Source organism: Grammomys surdaster, unplaced genomic scaffold, assembly GCF_004785775.1.
Source record: "Grammomys surdaster isolate TR1022 unplaced genomic scaffold, NIH_TR_1.0 125669, whole genome shotgun sequence".
NCBI classification, from domain to species: domain Eukaryota; kingdom Metazoa; phylum Chordata; class Mammalia; order Rodentia; family Muridae; genus Grammomys; species Grammomys surdaster.
This window is the reverse complement of record NW_021620506.1, coordinates 770,508-796,163: the sequence shown is the minus strand read 5'-3', so window position 1 is coordinate 796,163 and position 25,656 is coordinate 770,508. Positions and strand designations below refer to the sequence as shown.

Below are 25,656 nucleotides of genomic sequence, written 5' to 3'. Positions count from 1 at the left end.
GAACACACATCAGGAGAGTGATAGGCAGGAGCCAGAAGAACAGAAGTGGGGGTGGATTTAGAGTGACCAGCTGCTGAGAACTGAAACTCTATGTGCTGCCGCCCTAGTGTCTGTCCATCCATCTGTCCGTCTGTCCGTTGTGACTGTGCTTGCGGGTGGGCCTCGGAGATGTTGTTAGATGGAACTGTAACTGCCAAGCTCCCAATGGGAGGGAATTGTGTTCTCTTGAAAGAGAAGGCAGATCATGTGTACTCCAGTTTTCTCTTCCTCCCCCTTCTCCTCCCTTCTCCCCTTTCTCACCTCTCTCTCTCTCTCTCTCTCTCTCTCTCTCTCTCTCTCTCTCTCTCCCCTTTCCACTCCTCACCTCAGCACTGAAGATACCGTGGTAAGACCACTGTCCACAAGCCAGGGAGAGGTGCTCACTGGGACCTGAGCATCCTGGTTCCCTGACCTGGGACTTCTACCTTCCAGAGCTGAAAGATCACAAGTTTACCTTGTTTATACCCCCAGTCTCAATGGCCCACACTGACCCAGGGATCATAATTTCCTGGGACTCCAAGTTTCCTGAGATACTAAGTTTCTAGTTTTCCAATCCAGAAGATCCCAGGAACACAGGGACAAGTGGTATTACAATGGAGTCTCCTCTCCAGGTCTCTGCATCTTCAGACAAAGTCTAAAAGTTGAAAAAGGATAAAAATTTGCATGGTTTTCATTCTTCATACAGCCTAAGAGACATTGACTTTCTTGTACAACTAGTATTTACTCTCTCAAAAATTTTAGAACATCTGTTTATTCGTACATGCATGTGTGTATTTATCTGAGAACCATGCATCTTGGGAAATTAGAATGCAGCCTCCTTCTCCCTGGCCATTTTTGGCTTCTGTTGGACTCTCAGAAGTGCAGCTCTGAGGTAGGAACAAAGGCTCACCCCTGTAATCCCAGCACTCAGAGGGCAGATGCAGGAAGACTGTGTAGCAAGACTCCATATCAAAAACCAAAATCAAACAAACAAATCCACTGAGGAAGCATGTCCCTTCCACACAACTGGCATAAAAAAACTGAACACTGCTTTGCAAAAGGAATCAGTCCATCTTGGAATTACACAACTGTAGCAACTCTGACCAGTGTGATGTCTAATGATGAGAAATGGAAAGCAATGCACATCTCAGCATTATCATAATGCAGATATCATATCATAACACTTAATATTATCCAACTAAAGAGACAGCTATCATAAGGACTAGTCCAGCCACACAGAAAACACTGGAGCCTCAGGAAAGAGTGTCATGTGCACCGTGAGAGGACGGTGAACAAACATGAGCTCGTCTGCTGGGAGGGGTCGTCTGGAAGTTTTCTTGTTTTTTTTTTTTTTTTCAAGTGATATTGCTCAACATTTCAATGAAAAAAATATTAAAAAGAAAAGCTGTAAGCTGGAGGAAGCTGCACATGAGTCTGACAGGCTGCCACTTACACATACTTATGATCCATGTAGTCCTGAAACCAAGATCTGTGCTAGTGACCTGAAACCTCCCCTCACCCTCCCCTCTGAAGGCTGTGAGCTCTGACACTGTTCTGGTTCTGTGGTGCTGTGTGACTGCAGTGAGGAAATGCCAGCTCCTGTCATGATGTGCGGATTTGGGGCAGAGGGTTTCCAAAGGCTAATGAGGACACAGGAGAGCTCAACTCTCAGAACCAGGGATAGAACTGTTAGCGTTACTGTGCACAGGCTCCTGGGGAGGTGCTTGGGTCCCCTTAGCAGGACAACCATGAATTCCATCTGTCCACTCTAGACTTCATGGCACCAATCCTAGTACCAAAGATCCTAGTTAGCTGACTCCAACACATCCGTGAACCACATTGGTAAATATACAGTCAGCAGACACTCTAGCTGGGACCCCAGGCTTACACCCCATGCCCAAGCATCCCATGTAGTCAGAGTACTTCTGTCCAAGCTGGCTGGATGGGAGGTGCCAGGCTGCTCTTCCGAGGACAGATCTTTCCCTCCCCACTCTCTTGGAAGAGACCACAAAAACAAAGGCCAAACCAACTTTGATCTCAGGGGACTGTTTTCACCCTTCCTGAACACTGTGCAGCTCCTTGGCCTAGAACACAGGCAATAAAACCTTTACGAGGCTCCCCATGCAGCCGGCTAGCACCTGCCAGCCCTGACCTCTTCTGGCACCACTTTCCTTTCCCTGGAAGCTGCTATTTTCCTGTTTGTTCATCTTCTAAGTGCAAGTATTTACAAACAGATCTTACTGCTGCTCCGAGGAGCATGCCTTTCCTCTGAATCCTGGTTTCAATGAGTCATTTTCTACTTTGTATGCTGGCGCCTTGGCGGTTGTACAAGGTCATATACAAGGTCACACATTGCTCATGGGTCATGTTTCTACATTTCTTTATACTCTGGCTGCTAGCATAGTGCTCTGCATTGACAACAAATGGCTTTTGGCAATCTGGAACCAACCCAAAATGATCATCAGGAGAAGAATGGGTAAACAAAGTATGGTTTGCACACCAAAATAGTTCTCAGTTTTGAAAAAGAATGAACCTTGACATTGTATCCATGCAACAACATGGATGAATCTCAAAAACAATTCCACTGAGTAAAAAATGGAAAGAGAAACCCCAACTGACATGCAAGAGTACAGACTGCATGCTTCCTTTGGCATGAAGCTTTAGAATCACCAATACTAATCCACGTACTGGAGGCCTGTTGTGGACTGCGTGTACGTTCACTCCCAAATTCATAGATTGAACCCCCAACCCCCAGTGAGACTCAAACCCACAGCTTCTGAAGAGCAACTGAAGGAATGGATGTCAGAAGCACCTTGATCCAATGGGACTAGTATCCTTATTCAAAGGAACACTGGGAATCTCACACCTTTCTTCTTCACCAACATGATGCTGACTCTCTATCACCTACTGGACTCTCTGAGACTCTGGGCCTCTGCACATGCCTATGAGGAAGTGTCTTGATTAGGTTAATAGAGATACGAAGACATGTTCACTGTGGGAGGCATCATTCCCTGGGCTCGGATCCTGGACTGTTATAAAGGAAAGCAATGTGAACAACATCATTCCTTCCTCTCCCTCTGTTACTTGACTATAGCTTTAATGTGGCCCTCTGCTCCATGTTCCTGTCCCCTTGCCTTCCCTACCACAGGGCAGCTGGGACAAAGATACAGTTGACTGGAGGCCTAACTATGGGCTGTCTGTACCTATCTGTACCTGGGGATGGCTCTCCTCCAGTTGTTAATGAAAGTACTCTTGTTGGAAGGGGTGTACTCTTGGCCCTTTCCTCTTCTTGTAAGAACACGAATCACATTCGGAAGATCCACCCTCATGACCTTTTAAACATAATTGCTCTCAAGGGCTCATCCTTCAGACACCATACACTTGGAGATCGGGGCTTTAATACACAAATACTGAGGAAAAACAGTAAGTAGAAGTGGCTGCACAGGGCCAGTAGGCAAGGTGTTGACTGACCGGACAGGAAACTTGTACAGTGATAGAAATCTTCTGCATCTTTGTAGGATGATTGATGGCCGAAAGGTTTTTTTGCAATGCACAAAAACCACAGTTATGATTAAAATGCATGTGTTTCACATACATATAAATTGCACCTCGATAAAGAACAGAAATAAAAGGCTACTGGATAATGAGTACCCCCTCACTTTCTCTATTAGTTTGGGAAAATTTATCAAGTGCAGCACAGACTCTGGCACCATAGCAGCGGGGGTGGGGTGGGGAAAACTGGGGAGCAACAGCCCACTTCCTGGGTCTTTGGGAGACTTTTCAGCTCCAAAAACAGTTTTTGGAAATTCTCAGATCACAGCCACAGAGCCAGATTGTGCCAAGTGCTAACAGCTCGTCAGGAGAATCAGGCACCAGGGAAACAGCATTAACTCCTTCATGTTTCCATGGAGGCAGCTGCAGTTCGGGTCTTTTGAGAACCAGCCAGAGCCTAGATCTACTCAGCTGCTGGCCAATTCCACAGGGAGAAACAAAAAGGAGCCCAGAAAGCCAGTGCAGACTATCTTAATGAGGCTTTAAACTGTGATTCTGACTTACAGACAGGTTGTACTCAAGCAAACCAGGCAGAAGACAACTTATCCTGTCCTTCAGCATGGACTTCCCTGGGTGGTGTAGCATTTAAGGGATGTTGGTACCTTGAGACAATAAGGACTCTTCCCAAGCTGTCCATATTCCTTTTTTCCCAGGACTTTGTTAACACTAATGAGATGCAGTTAGACAACACAGAAGCTTTGTGACTGGAGACTGATAAGGGATAGGGGAATATGGCCTTTCCTTTGGGAACTTCAAACTGTGTGAAAAATCACACACATATCACACACACACACACACACGCACACACACTGCCAACAACTTTACAATCTATTTTCATGAATCACTACACGTGGCATATAATATGTGGCACATGTGTTCTTTACGCACCCTCCCATCTCAGTGCCTTAGCAGACATTACAAATAGATCACAGCACTAATCATCACTGAGCCCAGTGCTGGACTGGGCTGTGCTGATCCAACTGGTACTAACTCTTGCGAGCCAATGGGGTTTTGTTCTATGGTTTGTTTTGGATTGATTGATTGATTGATTGATTTTGGTTTGGTTTTTGTTTGTTTGGTTTGCTATCCAGTTGTTAAATACATTGATTAAAAAGTTATTTGTAAGGTTATATTTAAATAAATTATACCAAAATATAATGGCCACCCAAAATTCTTTATTCTTTTTTTATTTTATACTTAGATCCTGAAGTTAATTACTTTTGTACAACTGAAAGTCTACAAACTGGTGGGTGCACATCTTTTCCCAACCCTGTGTTCAATTATCAGTGGCCTGAAATAAACAGTGATGTCTGTATGGTAGTATTTAATTCACGGAATTGGAAAGATGTTATGACTCAGTGCATTTACTTCTGTATCCTTTGTTCCCTCCTGTGAGCCAGTTAGAGACTCACAGCACAAGCTGCTTCACACAACCGAGAGAATGTCCACCAACTGAGTCCCTGCTGGCTGAGGCCCAAATCCAAATACAAATGTGATTTAAATTTTATTTTTTTAAACTTCTATTGATTCTTTGTGAGTTTCCCATCATGAACGCTAGTTCCAGCCTTCTTCCCAACTCTTCATAGCTGTCCTCTGCCCCAACCTACCACCCAAAAGAAAATAAAAAAACAAAAGCAAACAAACAAAACTAATCAAAGCATAGAAAACACGTCATTGTGGAAGCCGTAGTGTGTCACAGTGTGTCCCACAGTGTGTCTCACAGTGTACCCTCTGTCCACACATCTTCACTTGCAAATGTTCTCTGTAATGAGTCATTGGTCTGGTTCGAGGCCTCTGGCTTCTGCTACACTATCAATACCAGACCCTCACTGGGACTCTTCTTGATTATCCTGTTGTTGCCGCTGTCATGGAGATCCTGCAGCTTTGGTTCAGCAGGACTGGCCCCTTCACACACTCCAGCAGTTCACAGAATGAAGTAGATATTGAGGTGGGTCAACCCAAGCCTGGGCCTGGGTGGTAACTGAATTGGTCAGCCTGCCGACTCTCCCATACTGAGGTGGTAAGCTCTCCAGCACTTCCTCAGCTAACCCATCCAACGCTGCAGCCAGACGGAGGCAGGGTCAGCTCTCCTGCTCTCACGCCCTCAGGGCTGGTTTGCCTATACTCATCCACCAGAGTCAGCTCCATTGTGCAGTCCAGTCCAGGAAAGGGGCTCACTCTCCCAAGTGCTGCAGCCAGGGAGGGACTGGGCCAGCTTTCCTGCCCTCACACCCTTGGGGCTGGCTCACCCACCCTGTCACCATCAGAGCCAATTCCATTGTCCCCTAACTACATCAGGAAGCAAGGGGCGAGGAGGGGAGAGCATCACCCTGCACCAATGCCACCTCATAGCAAACGAGTGGCAGGACTAGCTCCTCCCCAGCTCATACCCTCAGGGCAGGCTCACCCATGACTCCAGCACCAGGGCCAGCTCTACTGTGCTGCCCAGGAAAGGTGCGGCAATCAGTGAGGGGCAGGGCCAGTTCTGCACAGTCCTTGGACATCTACATGGTCCCAGACAGCTGCCCAGATCAGGGACGTCCAGATGACCTTCTTTAGTGGTAATATGAGCCACAGACATTGATGCAGACCCCCTGCTGCTGTATGGCCACAGAACTCAACATGGCCTTCAGCGGCAGCATGAGCTAGGACTTCAACATGGCCTCAGGTGGCAGGGCCAGCTACTGATAACACACTGTTCTGAAGCAATATGCATGGCATCAGTGCTGAAAGTGCTGGGAGGGTGGGGGGAGGTGGTAGCAATTTCTCGTGTGAATAAAAGATTAAAAGGCTTGTCTAAGATCACACAGTGTTTGGACTGAGAGCCAAACCGTATAGTGTTGCCAAGCAAACTAGAGTCAGTTGCAGAATCATCACATCTAGAATCCCATGTCAATGTCTCCAGAGTTCCTCCAGTCCCCGTGTGTCTCCAACCCATTCGATGTGTTCAAGATGTTCCCATAACACCTCTGTGTGTCAGCCCTCAGGGTGCACAACCAACTGTGCACAAACTGGGACTCTCAGAGGCTGGCTAATGGAGTTCTCTGCACAGCCCGTTTGTGACCCCTATAATCAGAGGACCCCTCCTTCCTGCCTGCCTTGCTCCTGCTTATCAGCAAACCTTTACAGCAGCATCGTCTTCCACTTGCACACTCTCTCAAGAACCAAGGAAAGCCGGGTGGTGGTGGCGCACGCCTTTAGTCCCAGCACTTGGGAAGCAGAGGCAGGTGGATTTCTGAGTTTGAGGCCAGCCTGGTCTACAGAGTGAGTTCTAGGACAGTCAGGGCTACACAGAGAAACCCTGTCTCGAAAAAAAGAAAGAAAAAAAAAAGAACTGAGGAAAAACACTTTCCTTTTCTATCAGAAAAGCTCTTTAAAAAGCTTTCAAAGAGATCACATTTTAAGGCTTTCTTCAGAGACAGCCTGATTTTGCAAAGGGGAACACACTGCAAATGACATACCAAGAGATGACCCAGTCCACCATCCAGGGCTGTTCGCTCTGCCTTGCTGAACCTGAATTTCCTACCCATCCCCACCACCTCCACACCAAGTATTTAGAGAGAACACTGTGTGAACTACAGCAGGTGGGAAGGCGAGAGAAAGAGAGGGGCGCCTCCTCTCCACCCCCCAAGGGGCGGTGCTAAGCTTTGAGTGCTCACAAATTTATCTTCCCATCCGCTCAGATTTTATGACATCTGTGATGGTTTGAGTATGTTTGGTCCATAGGAAGTGGCACTATTAGGAGGTGTGGCCTTGTTGGAGGAAGTGCATCACTGTGGGGGTGGGCTTTGAGGTTCTATGTTCAAGCTCCACTCAGCACAGAAGGAAGTCTTTCCTGATTCCCTGTAGGAAGACAGGTCTACTGACTGCCTTCAGATGAAGATGTAGAACTCTCTGCTCCTTCTCCTGCAGCATGCCTGCCTGGATGCTGTAATGCTCCCACCATGATGATGATGGATGGAACCTCTGAACCTATAACCCAGCCCCAATTAAATGTTGTTCTGTCTAAGAGTTGCCTTTCTCATGGTGTCTCTTCACAGCCATGGAAGCCCTAACTAAGACACCATCAGTACTCATGCCTCTCTGCCTCAAATGGCAACGGACAGCTGAAGAGCTCAGGCTTAGCCCCCGGTTCCAACAAGTCATGAGCTGAAGGTTGTTTGGTGTCCAGGACTCTAATACAGATGGATGGATGGATGGATGGATGGATGGATGGATGGATGAATGGATGGAGTTCACTTTACACATACACACACACACACATACACACACACACACACTGCTGACTCCCTCTCTCATCTAGCCTGCAGCAGCAGGGAGGCAGAGATTTTCCAAGGCGATGGTAAACAATGAGCTCACAATCCCAATCAGGCCAGCCCCCCACAGTCCAGCCAAGAAAACAGTCCTGGTGGGGAAAGAAGCCCTGAGGCCACTCTGGGTCAAGGAATCAGGTTGGTGGGTATAATCAGGCAGGAACCACAGGTTGGGAGAGCCATTTAGAGTGGCCCCTTAGGGCCAACCAGTTTGCTTTCTACCCTGAGTTTGACTCTCTAGCACCCGATACAGTAACCAGCCTATATCTGTGAGGGAGCTTCTAGACCGGTAAATTTACCCAGCTGCCTTCCCCCAGAACTGAATACCTTAGCATCACCAGGGTGAATGGTTTTAAAGAAATCAACTAGTCTTTACGCCCCTACCCCTTTTCATCTGCTCTGGTTTTCCTGCACACGTATGGACTTTGGAAGTTCTCAGGTCTGGGGTACTCACTCCCTATGCCACCATGATTGTTAAAATTGATTGTAAATATGATAGGACCTAGAAGCACCTAGAAGACAGAGCTCTGGGCATATCTGTGAGGGAGCTTTTAGACTGAGCAGGGCACACTATTCCATGGGGGAGGGTCTCAGATTAAAAGGAGAAATTGGGCCAAGCATCGAATTTCTCTCTCTGCTTCCTGATCCTGGATGCAAGTTCAAGGCAAGTCTGTGCCGGGAATCCTGACTTCCAGAACCCCACTGCAAAGGACTAGGGGGTTCTTGTATAGGCAAGCACAAACTGTCACACTGGCCAGAATGATCATGAACCTCACCGCACAAAGCTGCACTGGGGATGACAGGGAGCTTTGGACTTTTAACCAACAGACTCCACCACACTTGCCTTGGGATGAATCAAAACATAGATACTCAGGCACCCTAATAGTAAAAGACGGCTGCCAACCTTTGAGGTAAAATACAGGAGACCCTCAGAAGCAGGTGGACAGAGGAGATGACGGCCACTGTAGTTCACACATGTCGCTGATCTGCTGATCCACCTCAGGGCAGGAAGCAGTGGCTAGCAGGGGTGTGGATGCGCTATCTTCCTAGCTGTTCCTCCAGCAGCCTTCTCCCACAGGCTTAGATCTGTGTCTAGCTCCGTGACCATTTGCCTCAGCTTCTCCAGGATGCCTATTCCAATTGTCAGAAGCAACAGGAGTTCACATGAACTTAGTCTACCTTCATGGGGCTCTGCTTCATGGGTAGAGCCAGCTGCTTACAGGTATCTCCACTGAGTATCCATCTGTCCTACCCAAGAGTCTACCCTACAGGTGGAAGACTGGAGAGGCAGCTTTATTCTCAGCTGTTCAGTGGGCTGGCTGGTTGTTTCAAGAATCCATTCCCTAGGGAGTCATAAAGACCCTCTATCTCCTCCTCATAAGGTCCCAATAACAACTGTACCACAGGAGTCCACAGTTGTTCATTTTGGGGAACTAATGAGTTTATTAGGCTTACTTACAGGGTGGGAGGTACTAGCAGCAGCAGGTGGGAGGTGCTAGCAGCAGGTGGGAGGTGCTAGCAGCAGTGACCCCAAAGCAACTGCAGTGAAAAGGTTTCTCCCAGTGTGAATGGTGACTTCTCCATAACTACATAGATGGAGCCCCTCTCTTAGCCCTTCCTAGCCTACATAGTCTAGTACCTCCTAACCCCAGAAGTCACATGCAATTAAGGCAGAATTGCATATAAATGTTTGGGAGGAGAGACTAGAATCTCGGGTAAAGGTCAAAGACCGTCCACACCTGTCTTTTCTGTGGAAACTGTCAACAGTCAGCAAAACCAACCAGAATAGATTCTTGCAAGTAGGCACAGCTGGTCCAATAAAATGGCAGCTGTTTGCTTGAAGGACCATATTCTTCAACATTGGTAGTGAATGCTAGCAGCTAACAAATGGACAGGCCACTAGGCTTGGCCAATGTCTCACAAGAAGGAAGACACCAACAACGTACTAGAGACTTCCATGAGTCATGATGAACAATGATTCTTGGGCATCTCATAATCCTCAAGAGACATGGGGATGATTTAGCTGCGACCTCTGTCGCCCCATTGAGCGTCAGTGTCAATCCAGCTGATCTGGCTGGCTGGGCAGGTGTTCCCTTCTTCACCACTCAAGCTTTTACCACCACCACCACCACCACCACCACCACCACCACCATTATCATCAGTTGACATTCTGTGTATGAGAGGGCACACAAGGGGAAGAGGAGTGAGGTTAAGAGGAGGAAGGTGGAGAGTGGGGTGGGCCAAAAGAAAGTATCTGCTCCCAACAGTTGCTGAGACAAAGCTCCACAGACGTGGGAGCTTAAACAGATGTTGTTCCCCAGTGGTGACACCAAAAGTCTGAAAAGAGCCTGAGACAGTTTGCTCCATGTCACCCCAGCCTCTGGGGCCAGGATGGTCATCTGACACTCTTGGTTAAAGATGGATGCCTCACCTCAGTCTTAGCCTTCATCTTACAAGGTTTCTCCCCATGCCGTGTCTCTTCCCCATCTGTCCCCTCTGAAAGGACACCTCATATTGAACTAGAAACTCCGGACATCATTTTATCTGATCATCCAAAGTGTGTGTCTCCTGTGAAGGTCCCATCCCAGTTCTGGAGGAAGACGTAAGTCCTTAATATCTAAGAGGATAGGAGGGAAGGGGCAGGGACCAAGTTTCAGGCCCTAGTGCCTCAGAGGGCTCATGCAGGGCAACACTGAGGTGCTGGGCCATGAGGAACCCCAGCGAGTCTCCTGTTTCTGGGGTCAGGAGAAACAGAGGGCTAGAAGGATTTTTGTTGTGTGTATGTGCAATCCAAGGCTTGGTTAGTTTTAATTGTGGTAGTCAGGGAAAGGGGATGCTTAGTGCTACTTCCAGGGGCCACTAAAAGGAGGGCTCTGGCTACAAAAGAACTGAAGCCAAGACCAGGACTATGGACTGAAGGCACACTGCTGCTGTCTGGAGATGAAAGGAGGGCCAGGCCAGAAGAAGGCTGTGAGGGCAACAGAGTCCCTACGAGCCAGGCTTCAGGGGCAGGCAAAGATGGTAGCACATTGGAACTTGGGATTCAGAAAGTTTCCTGCTCCCTCTAAACTAAAATGGTGCTGAGAAGCCTAGACCATGGGACCCCTTCACTGCAGTGAACCCTTGGCAGGGCCCTTGGGGACCCACTAAATGAATGTCCCAGGCGCTTAGAGGGATGTGAGCCTGGAATAGGATGACTTAGCTCCTTGGTGGCAGACACATCTTTAGGGGAGGTTCCCTAATTGTCTGATTGAATCAATAAAGATGGCATAAGCCAATGGCTGGGCAAAGGATAAGGCTGGATTTCCTGGCTCTACAGGAAGAGAAGGGGACACAGAGAGGACTGGGAGTTTGGACCAGGCTGTGGAGAGGAGGTACAGACATGTAGGTCTCGGGATTGATAATGGAACCATGGCAGTGGCTGTTCTCAGAGCATAGCTGGGAACTTGGGAAAGTTAGCTAGCCGGAGCAAGCGTGACTTCTAAGACTGCAAACAACACACACCAACACCATCTATTGAAGCCCCAAGCACCCACAGCAGTGTGGAGCGGTACAAGCATTTTCTGAGCTTACTGTCTGTTTTGGAGAACCTAGGAATCCAGCCTTAAAATGTCATCCCATGATTATGGGCTGTATGAAATCATACCAAGCTGATCTCTATCCCAGAGCAGGAGGAGACACTGAGACATCATATCACCCAGATCATAAGGGCCATACAACTGACTCCACATTCATTCTCCAAATCTTCATGGAACAATTTTTCCATAAAGATGTAGGTTTGGTCACTGAAAAAAAAAAAAACAGCCAAAAACTAGTCAACCATTGTCTTTGATGAGCACACATCTTATAAGTGTGGATGAGAACATCAGACATTCCAAAGATCTAAATGTTTAACTAGTCAGGTGTTGAGAGGAGCTACATCCCCAAAGACAGCAGGGAAGAGGCTGGAGAGGGCTGTGCATGAGCGGAAAGGCTCAGGGATGTAGAAAAGGGGAAACTCCGGTATACAAGTCACATGAAACACAGAGGTGAAACAGTGGGCCGCATGAATAGAGAGACCACATAGCAGTTTGCCTAAAGAAGCAGATAAAGCCCTGGACCAGGAAGGCTAATTTAGAGCTTGAAGTGAGAAACATAGGAGAAGAATGAGCAGAAGAAAGCTCTGTCCAGACAATGCTGATGCCGCCCTCTGAGCTTCCCACTGTGGAACCTTTGGTGGCAACATCCTTGTTAACCTCAACACACATCTCAGAAATTCTATACTCCATGCCCCGGGTCCTGACCTCTTGAACTTGAAAGACATACAAGCTTCCCTGCCCCCACCCAACTCTGATAGTCTAAGATTGGAGAGGTGGAACTTGAACTTGAAAGACATACAAGCTTCCCTGCCCCCACCCAACTCTGATAGTCTAAGATTGGAGAGGTGGAGACCAAGATCTGAGGTCTGGGCACTGCGTCAGCACTGGGCTATTGGGGGAACATCTACATATATCCTGTTGTGTCAGAGAGGGAGATAGGAAAGGAGGGAGGGACAGAGAACCAACTGAGTCAAAAGTAGAAACATTTCTACCTGAAAATTTAAACCTTACATTCTAAGGTCAAAATCAAAACATAAAATAATGATCAAACTCACTTCAAGAGTTCCCCAGTGGCAATGTCACCCACACCACTCCCACATCCATCAAAAGAAATGCAGCTCACAGCAGTGGTCAACTACCCTTCACCAAGATCACCCAGCGTTCTCCATCCCTGTGATGATTCATCTTAATTGTCAACTTGACTTTACCTGGGATCATCTGAAGAGAGAATCTCAGTGAGGGACTGTCTATGTTGAATTGGCCTGGGGAATGACTATGGGATATTGTCTTAATTAATTAATTGATGCTAGAAGACCCAGCCCACAGCGCGTAGCACTATTCCCTATTCAGGGGGTACTGAGCTTTGTAAGTAACTCTAATTTAGCACAGGCAAGCCAGCATGTGTATATTTATTTATTTATTCTTGACTGGATGTGATTTGACTGTTTGAAGTTCACTCCTTGACTTCTCCACTGTAAGAGACTGTAACCTGGAATTGTAAATTTAAATAAACTCCTTTCTCCCCTAAACTGCTTTCTATCGAGCTATTTTATCATAGGAACAGATACGAACCTAGAACTTCTGTGCGTTGTCTGCACCTGCTGTTAGTAACCTCAGACTCAATCACCATCTACATGTGGCTGAGTATCCGGCACCAGAGGTACAAGCCAGGCCTGTCTGTTATCATCTAGGAAGCAGAGTGGACACATATCCCACAGCCAACACTTTATCTTTCCTTGGCCATTTCCTGACCTTGCCAATGTCACATGTCCCCAGATAATCCATTGCTATTCACCTCCTTCCGCCTGCTCCCTGCGTTCCTCACGCAGGCGATGGGGACCTCAGGCTTATGACTTCTCATGGAACCCTTCCGTGACCTTCCTCTACCACACGCCAGCTTTATTAGTGCACACTGTAGGTTCTTTCTAAAGTCTGTCAGTTGCTGCTCAGTTCTCACGTTTCTGTTGATGTCACTCTGAGCTTCACCAATGATCTGTTTCTCTGCTTCTGCCCTTGGTAATCTCGACCGAACAGGCGGAGGGATTCAGTTAAAGCCCAAGTCAGAGGTCTCCCTCTGCCCACAGGTCGACAAAGGCTCTCATGCCAGTCAGAAGGAAAGCCGAGGTCCCTTCCATGCCCTATGGAGATGTCCTCCATCATTCCCCAACCCTGCTCTGTCCCCTCCAGTAATGAGTGATCCGCCTCCTGTCACTCCACATTCCACACTGGTTCACCTCCATGGTGCTTCAACTCCCATGATGCTCTACCTCCCATCATGCTCCACTCCTCATTATAAATTGAAATGTTCCCCAGGGAGGGAGGGAAAGGCTCAGGAGGTAAGCAAAGGGTTACATGTCTGGGAAGTGGAACTCAAAGCTTCTTTGCTTTATAGAGGTCTCCCCTGAGAAGGAGACTGTGCAGCTGAGCTGAGAGATTCGCTGGACCGCTCAGCTGCCTGCAGGTTGTGCAGAGAGCGCAGGGGCACAGATTTCATGAGCTACCACCCGTGGTGGGTGAGCTTTTCAATGATACTGTTGCTTTTCTGCACCATCCCTCCTCCTGTAACCTCTGACCCACACTCCTGTTAGTATCCCCAATTAAAACTCATTGACCCACCAAACTGGACTTTGGTGCAGTTATTACTTTGGTCTGCTGTGGGTTCCTTTTCTGGGGACATGTGTCAGTCACACACCATGTCCCATGTCTATTTTCCTTCACTCTCCTTGCTCCATGCTCCCTCCCATTGTCCCGCCTCTGACTAAACTCCACCTCCCATCAGCTCTGCCTCCTGTCCTGTGCCATCTCCCATTGTACCCCACTTCCCATCATGCTCCGTCTCCCAGCATGCCTTACTTCTCAGTAATCCACCTCCCACCATGCTCTGCCTCCTGTCGTGTCTCCTTTTGCCTCTGCTCCAACTCTGCCCTCCCTGTCTCCCTCTGTGCTTCCTCTCCTATCATGGCTCCATCACTGTGCACTTGGCCTGCTCTGTTCTGGCCACACCAACCCTTCACTGTTCCATATACCAGACCCACTCCTTTCAGAACCCCGCCTCTGTTATTCATTCTGCCTGGCTCGCCCTATTACACAGATGCTGGCTCTTCTAGGGAAAACACAGTGCCACTTCAGATTGATTTTTTTGCCTCCAGCCCATGTTCCCCCACTCCTATCTCTGCCTCATTTTCCCCCCTTGGCCCTTGACATACCAGTCTGACCTGCAGACACTAACAGACCATCTCTCCATTTCCCTCATTGTCATGTAAGCACCGGGAGGTCCCAGCTTGACTATTCTCTGCTTCACTTCTCCCTGGTCCAGGGAACAGTTTGGGGCATACAGCAGCTGCTCGTTACACGTATATGAGCTAAGTGGAGTTTGAAGACTGGAAGAGCTTGAAGTATGCTTCTCCATCAGCCTCCAGGTGCTTCTGTGGGAGCCAGGTAGCCAGACTTCCAAGGGCTCCCTCCGCTCCTCACTTTTAGAAAGGAAAGGCTAGTGGGCCCCAGGAAGGAGCACAGCATAGCTGGGCAGATTGCCTAGGGAGATTGAAGGTGCTGACAGGCAGCTGGCTCCTGGCATCTATGTCACCTTGGCAGCCTGTCTGAACCAGGAGGGAATTCTCCTTCCTGCTCTTCTGGGTGGGGAGAGGATGCCTCCCTATGAATGGTGCTCAAGTCTGAACTCCTGGGAGGGTGTTGTTTTGGACAGGCTCTTGGGGTGACGATGTGTGGCTGTACAAAGCCTGGAGACGCGAGGGCATTAGGACCAGGAGCGAGCCCCGTGCTTGGCTCCCGCTGTGTCTGGCAGAGGGTTCCTGCAGAGCTGGAGGTTTGTGTGAAAGGAAACCCTGGACAGTGCCTGCCGGCTTTACATCTGTTACTCTGACCTGACTCAAGGCATCCGAAGGAGGATGTCTGTCATCTTGGCTTGACTGAACCCCCAGCAACTCGCCCCAGACAGCCTGTAGAACCTGACCACTCATGCAGAGGGAGGAGCATGGGGATCACCAGAGCAGGATGGACAAGAACAGGGTGAGAGGGGAGCCAACAACCGGAGACCCTTCTCAGAAGACAACTAACACTCAGCGAGGACCCAGGACCCTAAACTCTGGTGCCTTTCTGATTCCAGAGGGCAGTGGGTCTTACAAATGCTGTTAGCAAGTGTCTGGTGAGTTAAAAGGAGCAGGTGACTGGCAAAAAGCCTTTCGGCTGGAATGAACAGCCCAGGTTCAGTTACAAGCTTGAAGGCACCTGGGTAGCAAGGAGGAAGCAAACTTGATCAGGACCTGTTGCTTCCGGCGAGTGGCTGCATATGTACGACATGCTCCTGAGGAAGCGACCCAGGAGTGGACGTTCCAGGCCCCAGTTCCTCCTACTCTTTCTGACTCTGGGATGTGTCCTGATGATGGTGATCATGCTGCACCCTCCCCCGCTCACCCTGCACCAGGCTGTCACAGCCCAGGCTAATAAACACAGCCCTGACACGGGGTATCGCCTGGACTTTGGGGACTCTCAGGAGTGGGTTCTGGAGGCTGAGGATGAGGGGGAGGAGTACAGTTTCTTGGATGGCCTGCCACCTTTCATCTCCCTGCAGGAGGATCAATTGCTCGTGGCCGTGGCCTCTCCCAGAGCTAGGAGGAATCAGAGCCAGGGCAGGAGACAGGGCAGCTACCAGTTCATCAAACACACGAGCAGGAGGCGGGATGAGAAAGCCCCTGAGAAGGATTGGAGGACCGAGGAGGATGGGGAGGAATCAGAAGAGACACTGACCCCACTCAGCTTGGACTCAGATGGCCTCAACAAGGCACTCAGAGCCCGTCTGCCCCTGAGGAGCGTTCTGCCTGAGGTGCGGCACCCACTGTAAGTAAGGGCCCTGCAATCCCTTCTGCAGTCTAAGTGTGTGACTCAGTGGTAGTAAAGTCCCAGTCTGCAGTCTTCCTCTCCCATCCTTGAGACAGTGCTCCCTAAGATGTGGTCCCCGGGGGCCTGATATCAGCCTTGCTGATGAAGTGCCTGAATTGGAGATTCTCAAATCCCATCTCTGACCTGCTCAGTCTGAAGCCCCAGAAGCACTGATCTGCTACTAACAAGTCCCACGGGGAAAGAAGGTCTCATTTGTTCATTCTCTTTCCAGTCCTCCCTTTAGTCTCCCTAGGTCACACAGCTTTCATTGTGAGATGGGAGAAGAAGGTTTGAGGCACCTTCCATCTCTCATGCTGACTCCAGTACAGGCTGGGTTATTATCGGTGTTTACCTTTATCTGGGATTAAAGAAGCAGCTGCAAAAGATACAAGAAATGCATATGTGCTTCTTGCTATGTACCTGGTTCTAGTCTAAGTGCTTTCCCCGTGCAACCCATAAGGCCCTAGAAAAGTCCTCTTGCACTGAGCTAGTGTTAGCCTCACGCCTGGTTTGTACAGTTGGAAAGTAAGGCACAGAGGCCCTGGGCTTGCCCACTGTCATACAGCTAGTAAGTGTCAACGGAGAAATGTGAATTCAGGTATTTAAGTGCCAGGGGGGCCTGTAGCATCACTTTCTGCTACTCTCCTTGATCCCTACAAGAAAGGAACAGTTCCAATGCCTGGGATGTCATGTGCTGCACTGCCTACGACTCAGCCTGCAGGGTATCCCACCCCTAGAAGGCAAGCTGTGAGGTGTATGTGACATGCAGATTAGTGCCCAGGGAGATGGTGGCTCATTCTCTAGTGGCTGGTCCCATTCACCATGGATAGCCACAGAGACACACAAGAGATTGCCTGCTCACATCCAGAAGCACTGGTTAGGTAGCTAGAGCGGCCTACGGCCCTGCCCTAGAAGCCATGGCCCTTTCCACAGCCCATTGAGCTTTCTGGAAAGCAAACAGATCTTCTATCCCTGGAAGCAAAACAACACGTGTGGGATAGCTGGGAGCAGGGCCATGACTCTTTGGGCCCCTGACCTCTCTCGGCCCAGCTGCTAAGATGCTTGCAGGCACAGATGTGCAGATCACCTGGGAGCACGGGCCGCCTTAGGTTGTGTGTCCTAGAACAGTCACAGCTCTGCTGTGCTGACTGCACACCTACTCTGGTTTCAGGCTGTCTTTGAACTCACAGCACCTTGTAGAGCAGACACTACATGGCTCTGACTGTGTTCATTTCTGCACTGCCTGCTTCCCCTGCTGTGTTGAGTCTGCAGAGTCAGGAGCCGTTGTGCACTGCATGTCCCAGCATCCAGCTCACACCACCTCATACAGAGATGGCTGCTGGATGATTGTTCCATGCATGTTTTCCCTGGCTGATAGCATGAGTGAGCATCTCAATATTGTAAACAAGAAACTTTAGCTCTGGCTTTGGGGATGTGTGTGTGTGTGTGTGTGTGTGTGTGTGTGTGTGTCTGTTTCCAAAGCACCCTGCACATGCACATTTGTGCTTGTGCACATATGACCTGTGCATGCACTGTGTGTTGAGTGTACAGTATTCTGTGAATATTAAATGGGGGTGTGTGGTGTGTAGTACATGTGTATAGTAGTTTGGGGTTTGGTATCTGCAGGTTGTATGTGGTATGGTAGGCACAGGTGTGGGCTATAGCGATATGATGTCATGAGTGTTTTCAAGCTGTGGATGCGTACAGTACATACATATATAGTGTATCCATTGGTCACTGGGGCATGTATTATGTGGAACTATATGTGTGTGTTATGTTGTGGCTTTGTCTTGTTTTTATGTAGTGTTTATGTGTGTTGGGTTGGGACAGTGTTTCATACGTATGGGCCTTTGTGTGTATAGTGCCAGTGTATATATTATATGTGTTATAATTATTGTATGTGTTGCATATGTGTTGCAAGTGCATTGTATGTAAGACACATGTGCACTTGTTATGCATTTATTATATAGTGCATGCATATGATGTGTAGACAGTACAAACTGGGTGCATTTTGTGGCATGATTACTGGGCACAGGCATAGTACATGACTACATGTACTATGTATGACATTCAGGAGTATAACGGGTATACATATGGTATATGTTGTGTGTTTGATGTGGCTTGTACATGTACTATGCCTATATGTATACGTTATGATACAGTATTTTTTATGTTCTCTGGGGCATATGTGTGTTCTACGTATGTGTATAATACGTGTGTTGTAGATGTTTCTTGCAATGGTCATGTGCTTGTGTGCAAGTGTGTTTCATGTGTATGCACTTGTAGTGTGATGCTCATGTGTGCACAGGAGTTGGTGGTACAAGTGGATACAGATATACCAGGCGTGTTTAATGTAAAACTCCTTGGATACGTACATATATGTTGGGCAGGCCACTTCGTTGGCTGTTTCTTCTCTCCATGGTAACCAGTGCATCTCGGCAGTCTGGGACCTGCCCCATCTCCACACTGAAAGGTCTCTGGCAGTCAAGAAACCTCTTTCCTTCAAGTGAAACATATCCTTGGGCTCTCCATCCTGGGAGTCTCAGATACCAGCTCTATGTAGAGGTGGACAGCACCCTCTGCTGGCCACTAGCAGTGAGTGCAGGCGATGCAACCAGCGCTCACACCAGCAGATACCAGAGACTGCAAAGGCAGTCAAAACCCTTGCCCTCTATCCAAGATGACAGTGCCCCCACCTCCACCCCATTCTACTGGGTGGAAAAACAAGAGATGCCACATAGTAAGCATCTATACGTGGTGTGGAGACCTGAGCTTTCCTACCAGGGCTGGGAGATCTCTGCCTCTGGTGTCCTCTGTCCTACATGCCTCCCAGCTCCTCCTTGACTCCTAACCCAGACATGTCCTCCTGACCTTCACCCAGACCACACACCACCTTGGTTTTTGTCAGTCCCCTGGCTAGGTTCCAGGCCTACTCTAGAATCACAGCTGGAGGTCAGTTTGCATATAGGACGTTCAACGGAGTGACCAATAATGAAAGACTGAAATAGAAAACTATACTAGAGTAAAAGAAGCCAAGAGACAGGCTCTGGGGCCAGACATGATGGTACATGCCTGTGACTCCAACACTCGGTGAAGAAGAATGGGGCAGGAGAATTGTGAGTTCAAGGATAGCCTGAGCTACCCCATGAGACCCCATCACAGAACCAATGTCTCCAGATAGAGAGGCAAAACTCTAGTACGCTTTTAGTAAGCATATAATATGTACTAGGAACTCCCCCAATAAGGGGTTTTTACTTCCTTGATCTGCTTCACAGATCTGTTCAGTAGGTTTCATTTTATGAATGAGGAAGATCGAGGTGTAGAAAGGGGAATGGATTGGTGCCATGTGAGCCAATAGCCTGTTTGATGTCAAAGTTACTCTCTTAACCATTATGATAAACTCCAAGTCTGCCAATTTCTGGACCAGACCTGGGAAAAACACCTGAACTGCAAACATTTAAAGATTGCCAGTCTTAAAGCTGGTCACCTCCCACCCAAGCCCTGAGAGCATGTTGGTAGATGCCTACCACAGAGTCCTCAGTAGTTCTAAGGAACTGAAGCCCAGCGTCTCATTCCGGGACATCAGAGGGCTGGATGTAACCTACAAAATGCCCATCTGGCTTAATAATACTTATGGTGTCACCCAAGCACCCAAAAGGCTTTTTTGAAGTACAGGTTCCTGGATATTACAGATGCTCTGAAGATGCTAGGGGGACCCTGTTCAAATTCGACTCTCTAGGCCAGGTTAGCCAGAGCAGGGATCCCCAACTTTAACATGCCTGTGCACATGCAGTAACGGGTTGACAGGCAGAGATGGGTTCAAGAGGTCTGGGCTGCAGCTTGAGGGAGGCTAAGTCTGCTCTGCTGGCTCCACTTTCAGAACCAGGGGCTGCACCAGCGAGTCCCAAGTATGTGCAGGCCTAATTCGCACACTGTGTGTTAAAACACAGACATTGGGTCTTTGTGCCCCACCTCACATCTGTTCCATGAGGGTGAGATGGCTCTTAGAGACAGCCAGGCTGAGAACAGGGTCCATTGATGACTCTGTCCCCCACCCCCGTGAGTTCAACAGCCTGACCTGTGAGAGACAATGGAGCCATGGCTGACAGGGCATCAGTTAGTCAGGGAGCAATCTGAGAAGCAGAGGGAGAGGAAAAACAGGACTAGGAAGGGACTCAGCGTCATTTGTATCTGGGCCTAGATGGCCATGTCATGGGGGCAAGCAGCAAACACCGTGCTTCTGGCCCGTGAGGCTCATGTGATGTGGCTATGTTTTTTTCTGATCCCTTCAGCTGCCACATGGCTGTGGCAAAAACTGCTTAGTATAACCCACAGGTCCAAAGTACTTAAGGGTGCCAGTGTGATGGGGGGCTTGTTCTGTGTGTCCGAAATTCCAGCTGGCTTTAGGGGTCTGAGTAGAGGAAGTCAGCCTGCACGTGATTCTCTTTAATTCCTAAGGAGGGGGATTTATACCAATGTTAGTTACCTGGCCACACCAAGTGGGATCCACAGACCTACCGCATCAACACTTCGGACTCCAAGGTCCCACTCCGACCAGTGGGGTAGCAGTAATGTCTACTTCAGATGTTCTCTGTGGCATTTACCTCGTATGAAAGTTTGGTGCTTAGGACATAGCTAAGTGCAAGGGAACTTGCGTATCCCATACAAGATCCAAGAATCAATCTCCAGTACTGGGGGGTGGGGAATATGAGGAACTGGAGAGACGGCTCAGCAGTTAGAGCCCGAAAAGCTGTTGCAAACAGCCTGAGTTTGGATGCCAACTCCCACGCTGTGTGGTTCACAGCTGCCTATAAATCCAGCTCCAGATGATCCACTGCACTCTTCCGGCCTTTGCAGGCACCTGTATGCACATGTACATACACACAGACACACACACAGACACACAGACAGAGACACACACTCACACACACATATACACCTACATACATACATACACACACACACTTTTATTTAGAATATTTTTTCATTAATAAATAGAAAAGCCGACAGAGACCAAACTTCTATCTCAGGTGTATTGTTAACTCCTCAGCCTAATTCACAATCTTTTCTGACATATACGATCTGAGGTTACTTTTTTGGAAATGCACTAAAATTATATATGCTTGCCTGCAGCTTTTTAAAATGCCTATGTGTATATGTGCACCATATATGTGCCTGGTGCATCCCCAAGGAGGTAAGAAGAAAGCATCAGATCCTCTGGAACTGAGGTTAAGGATGGTTGTGAACTGTTTGTGGTGTGGGAACTAAACCTGGGTCCTCTATGTTAGCAACAAGTGTTCTTAATTACAGAGCTATCCCTCCAGCCCCCAGAAAAGCTTCTAGTTAACAGCTATCACAAGTAAGAAGATGAACAAGACCAGCTCTAGCCCCACTCCCTAAAGAGTTCTGGGGACACTGAGGGACACTGACAAGCAGCTGCAGGGTGAGAGACAAGATGTGGAAGGCCACACAGTGGCATCCCCCACTGGTGTAGTGGGAGCAGTAAAGCCAACACAGCTTTAGGGAACTGACAGAAAGCTTTCTACCCTGGCCAGGCAACGGGGGTGGGAGAGACCAGTGCTCCAGCCAGGCCATCTGGTACTCAGCCTCTTCACAACCATCATCCAAAAGCCTCTGCCAAGTTCACAGGGGAAGGGGGAGCAGCAAGAGGAGAAGTGGACTAGAACCTGGCTCCTGGAGTCTTGACCCAGACAGTGAGCATGCTTTGACATGCTTCTCAGTGTGGTGACTGTCCCTTTGCATTCAGGCCATACCCCTCCCTGAAGAAAAGCATTTGTGCCTCCATGCTGGCTAATTGGTGATGTCAGTAGCAAAGGCAGGCTCCAAACCTGGGTCACCTTGGTTCCAACGCCCTCTGTTTAAGCCTTCCCAGTGCTCCCTCAGAAGGTGAGGCAGTTTGGGCAGGGCTGGGCTGTGGGACACACATCAAGCACTTAAAAACTGGGTTGGTAAGATATTTGCCAGACAGTGGATACAAACTCAAAGAAGTCCCACCATTTAATAACAACACACGTGTTCTTCAAGGACTCAGCCTGAGGGTCTGGTCCCCTGGACAGTCCCAAGGTCTTTACAACTTACTCCCTCGCTGATAAACTGTGCTGTGTCACAGAAGTGGCCAGAAGGACTCAAGTCACATTCAACACACAAGTTTTAAGAGGCAAAGTGACCTGCTGGCCCAGGGCCTCTGGCCTGGATCGATATGTTGTTCATCGGCCTTAGTAGTTCAATCTCTTTGGAATGACCTAGAAAACACACATCACAAAATAGAAAATTGTTGTTATTGTAGATTTGTTGTAAGATAAGTTAAATATAGATAAATTTGTATTTTGGAATATGTTATCTCAGCTCTGGGTACAAGCTGAGTCCCTTCCCCTACCTGGTCCCTGGCAGAGGGACCTGCGAAGGACCTGCCAGCCTGATCCGGTCTGAACTGCCTTCTCCCTTCTTCATGCCTTCATGCCCCGCAGGTCTCCTTTAGGCACTTGTATAGCTTTTGTATTTGGGTTTTGTTTTCTGTAGTCGGATGCAAGCTCCATAATTTTAGCAGACCTGATATGAGGATGAGTTGGTGAGGGTCCTGGGAAGACCTGGCAGAGCCTGGGAAGGGGCACCAAGCAGAGAAGGCTACCAGGGCAAGCTGTGTCTTCAAGATGGTTGCCCCTGGAAGCAGCTGGAGTTCAGGCCTGCTGGGAGTTCTGAGAGATGGTGTAGTACATAACTCTGGAGTTGTCAGCCTTACAGATTTCACACCACTTATCCAAGTCTCAGAAGGAACAGATCCAGGATTCAAACCCAGTGGTCACTCTTGATTCCTTCTCTGTTTGCTGCACAGGAGTGAACTCCCAAGATGCTCTTAGCCAAGAGTCTTGGAGAAAGGGGTGGAAGAGTAGTCTGGCTTCAGGGTATGGCACACTCTTTCTACTGCACTGCTAGCCATGGGCATAGTGAGGCCTCTTCTCATTGCCCACTAGGTGATGGAGCCCACATCTCTGGGGCCACAGAGGGCTATAAAACTATTCAAACTTCAAATATATTCAAACCCCCTTCCATCCACAATGTTGGGAAGCTGTACAACCTGCATCATCCAGACCCCCTCTTCCAGACCCTCCGTCACCAGGAGCAAATTAATAAATCCCTACTCCACTAGAACCATCTAGCATGCTCTGAGCTCCCAGGGCTTTGCCAATGCTTAACTTACAATGTTTGGTTCTCCACTGATGAGGTGTGTGGGAGGCGCTAGACCTGTGCACACACCACAGGCAGACACCACGGTGTACACACCACTCAGAGCTCTATTGGTTCTCCCTGACACACCCAGCCATTTCATGGTGGTCTTCAGCTCTGGTTTCCTCTGACCTGAGGAGGTGGTCTGCATGGTCTATGTGAATCTTGAAGGTTATGAGAGCTTCTTCCAGGGAGAGGAGGTAGGTCCTCGCCACACTGCTCCAGGAGACCCACCAGGCTTTGTAGAGTCTTGTATTCTTTGCCCATCAAACCTATAGGACCCCTGTCAGCCCGTATGCTATAACCATTCATACTTCCCACCCATCTGCTCACCACGTCTCTCAATTTGAAGAGAAAACACACATATGTCTGGTCATCAAACTCAGAAATTTGGGAAACAGAACACTCTTTGAAATTCCACCTCTTCTAACTGTCTGCCTACTGTAAAGGAACCCTACAGAATCAAGAACACTAGCTGAGTGGTGGTGGCACATGCCTTTAAACTCTGCACTCAGGGAGGCAGAGACAAGCAAGTCTCTGTGAGTTCAAGACCAGCCTTGTCTACAGAGCTAGACCCAGGACTGCCGGGGATACACAGGGAAACCCTATCTCAAAAAACAAGAAAGAAATGCGCAAAAAGAATCACTGACATCAAACTCAGAGCTCTGTTTCAGAGTCTCCAGACTGAAACAGCTTTCTGCCTTTTATCGTCAGGGGTGTTTGTAGATGATTACTGGCAGCAGTGTTCTTCCTGGGGCATTATGAGGGTCATTCAGGAGATCACAGCAGTCAGAAGCTAAACCAGTGACAAGGCTGGAGTCATTTGCACAGCTGGGAAGTGACAGGGCTCCAGGGCCAATGGCCTGAAAGAGGCTGCTGTGCTACAGAGAATGTTCTGGGAAGTCAAAGAGAAGTTGTGCCCTGACTGGTCAGCATTTTCCTAGCTCACAGCTGTGGACTCTGCAGCAGGAGTTGTCTGGAAGAACTAGAACTGAAAGGTTGGCCTCTCAAAGGGGTCGCAAGCCCAGGCCTGGCTTGATGCTAAGCACTTCGTCAGACTTATTTCTCACAAAATCTCTGAAGTGACATCTGTTGGCATTTGCATCATGAGAAGAGAAACCCAACATGAAAATAGTCAGTGAGAGTCTGTGATGGTTTGAATACGCTTGGCTCAGGGAGTGGCACTGTTTGGAGGTATGGCATTGTTGGAGAAGGTGTGTCACTGTAGGTATGGGCTTTAATACCCTTGTCCTACCTGCCTGGAAGCCAGTCTTCTCCTGTCTACCTTCAGATGAAGATGTAGAACTCTCAGCTCCTCCTGCACCTGCCTGTCTGCACGCTGCCATGCTCCTACCTTGATAATAATGGACTGAACCCCTGAGCCTGTAAGCTAGTCCCAGTTAAATGTTGTCTACAAGTTGCCTTAGTCATAGTGTCTGTTCATAGCAGTAAAACCCTAAGGCAGTGTCCATGCTGCAGAGTTGTTAAAGATAACAGTGTTCAACAGCCATGTTGATCCACACTGCAGTCCTGGCAATGAAGAGGCTGAGGCTTCAAGACTAGCCTGAGCTATATAGTACCACCTATCTAAATAAATAAATAAATAAATAAGTAAATAAATAAGGGCTAGAGATATAGCTCAGTGGTAGAGCACTTACATACATACATACATACATACATACATACATATATACATACATACATACACATATACATTCATACATACATACACACATATACACACATACACACATATACAGACATACACACATATGCATACATACATACATACATACACCTACATATATAAACAGCACCTTACAAAAATGATGACAGAGAGTTTGTGCTCATATTTTTTTTCACACCTGGCTCAAGAGGAAAATGGTCCTAATTTTTTTTCTAGTTAGAAACATTTTATTTAAACGTGTCAAATAAAAACCCACATTTTCAGACCATAAGATGTTAATACATTCAACAAAAACAGTATTTACTGCTGTGAATTTTACAGAGTAATAATCCAGATTCATTTTGTTTAGATGGTTGATGATCCT

The 25,656-nt window shown here is 48.2% G+C and overlaps 1 protein-coding gene across 1 annotated transcript in view; it reads left to right on the top strand.

Moving 5' to 3' along the window:
• The first annotated feature begins 15,084 nt into the window (after positions 1-15,084).
• The window catches only part of Galnt15 (polypeptide N-acetylgalactosaminyltransferase 15), a 37,817-nt gene continuing 27,245 nt past the window's right edge, over positions 15,085-25,656 (top strand). Inside the window, exon 1 of the mRNA XM_028787556.1 lies at positions 15,085-16,318. Coding sequence (XP_028643389.1) covers positions 15,771-16,318 — 548 coding nt within the window. The 5' untranslated portion in view covers positions 15,085-15,770. The remainder of the gene's footprint in view (positions 16,319-25,656) is intronic.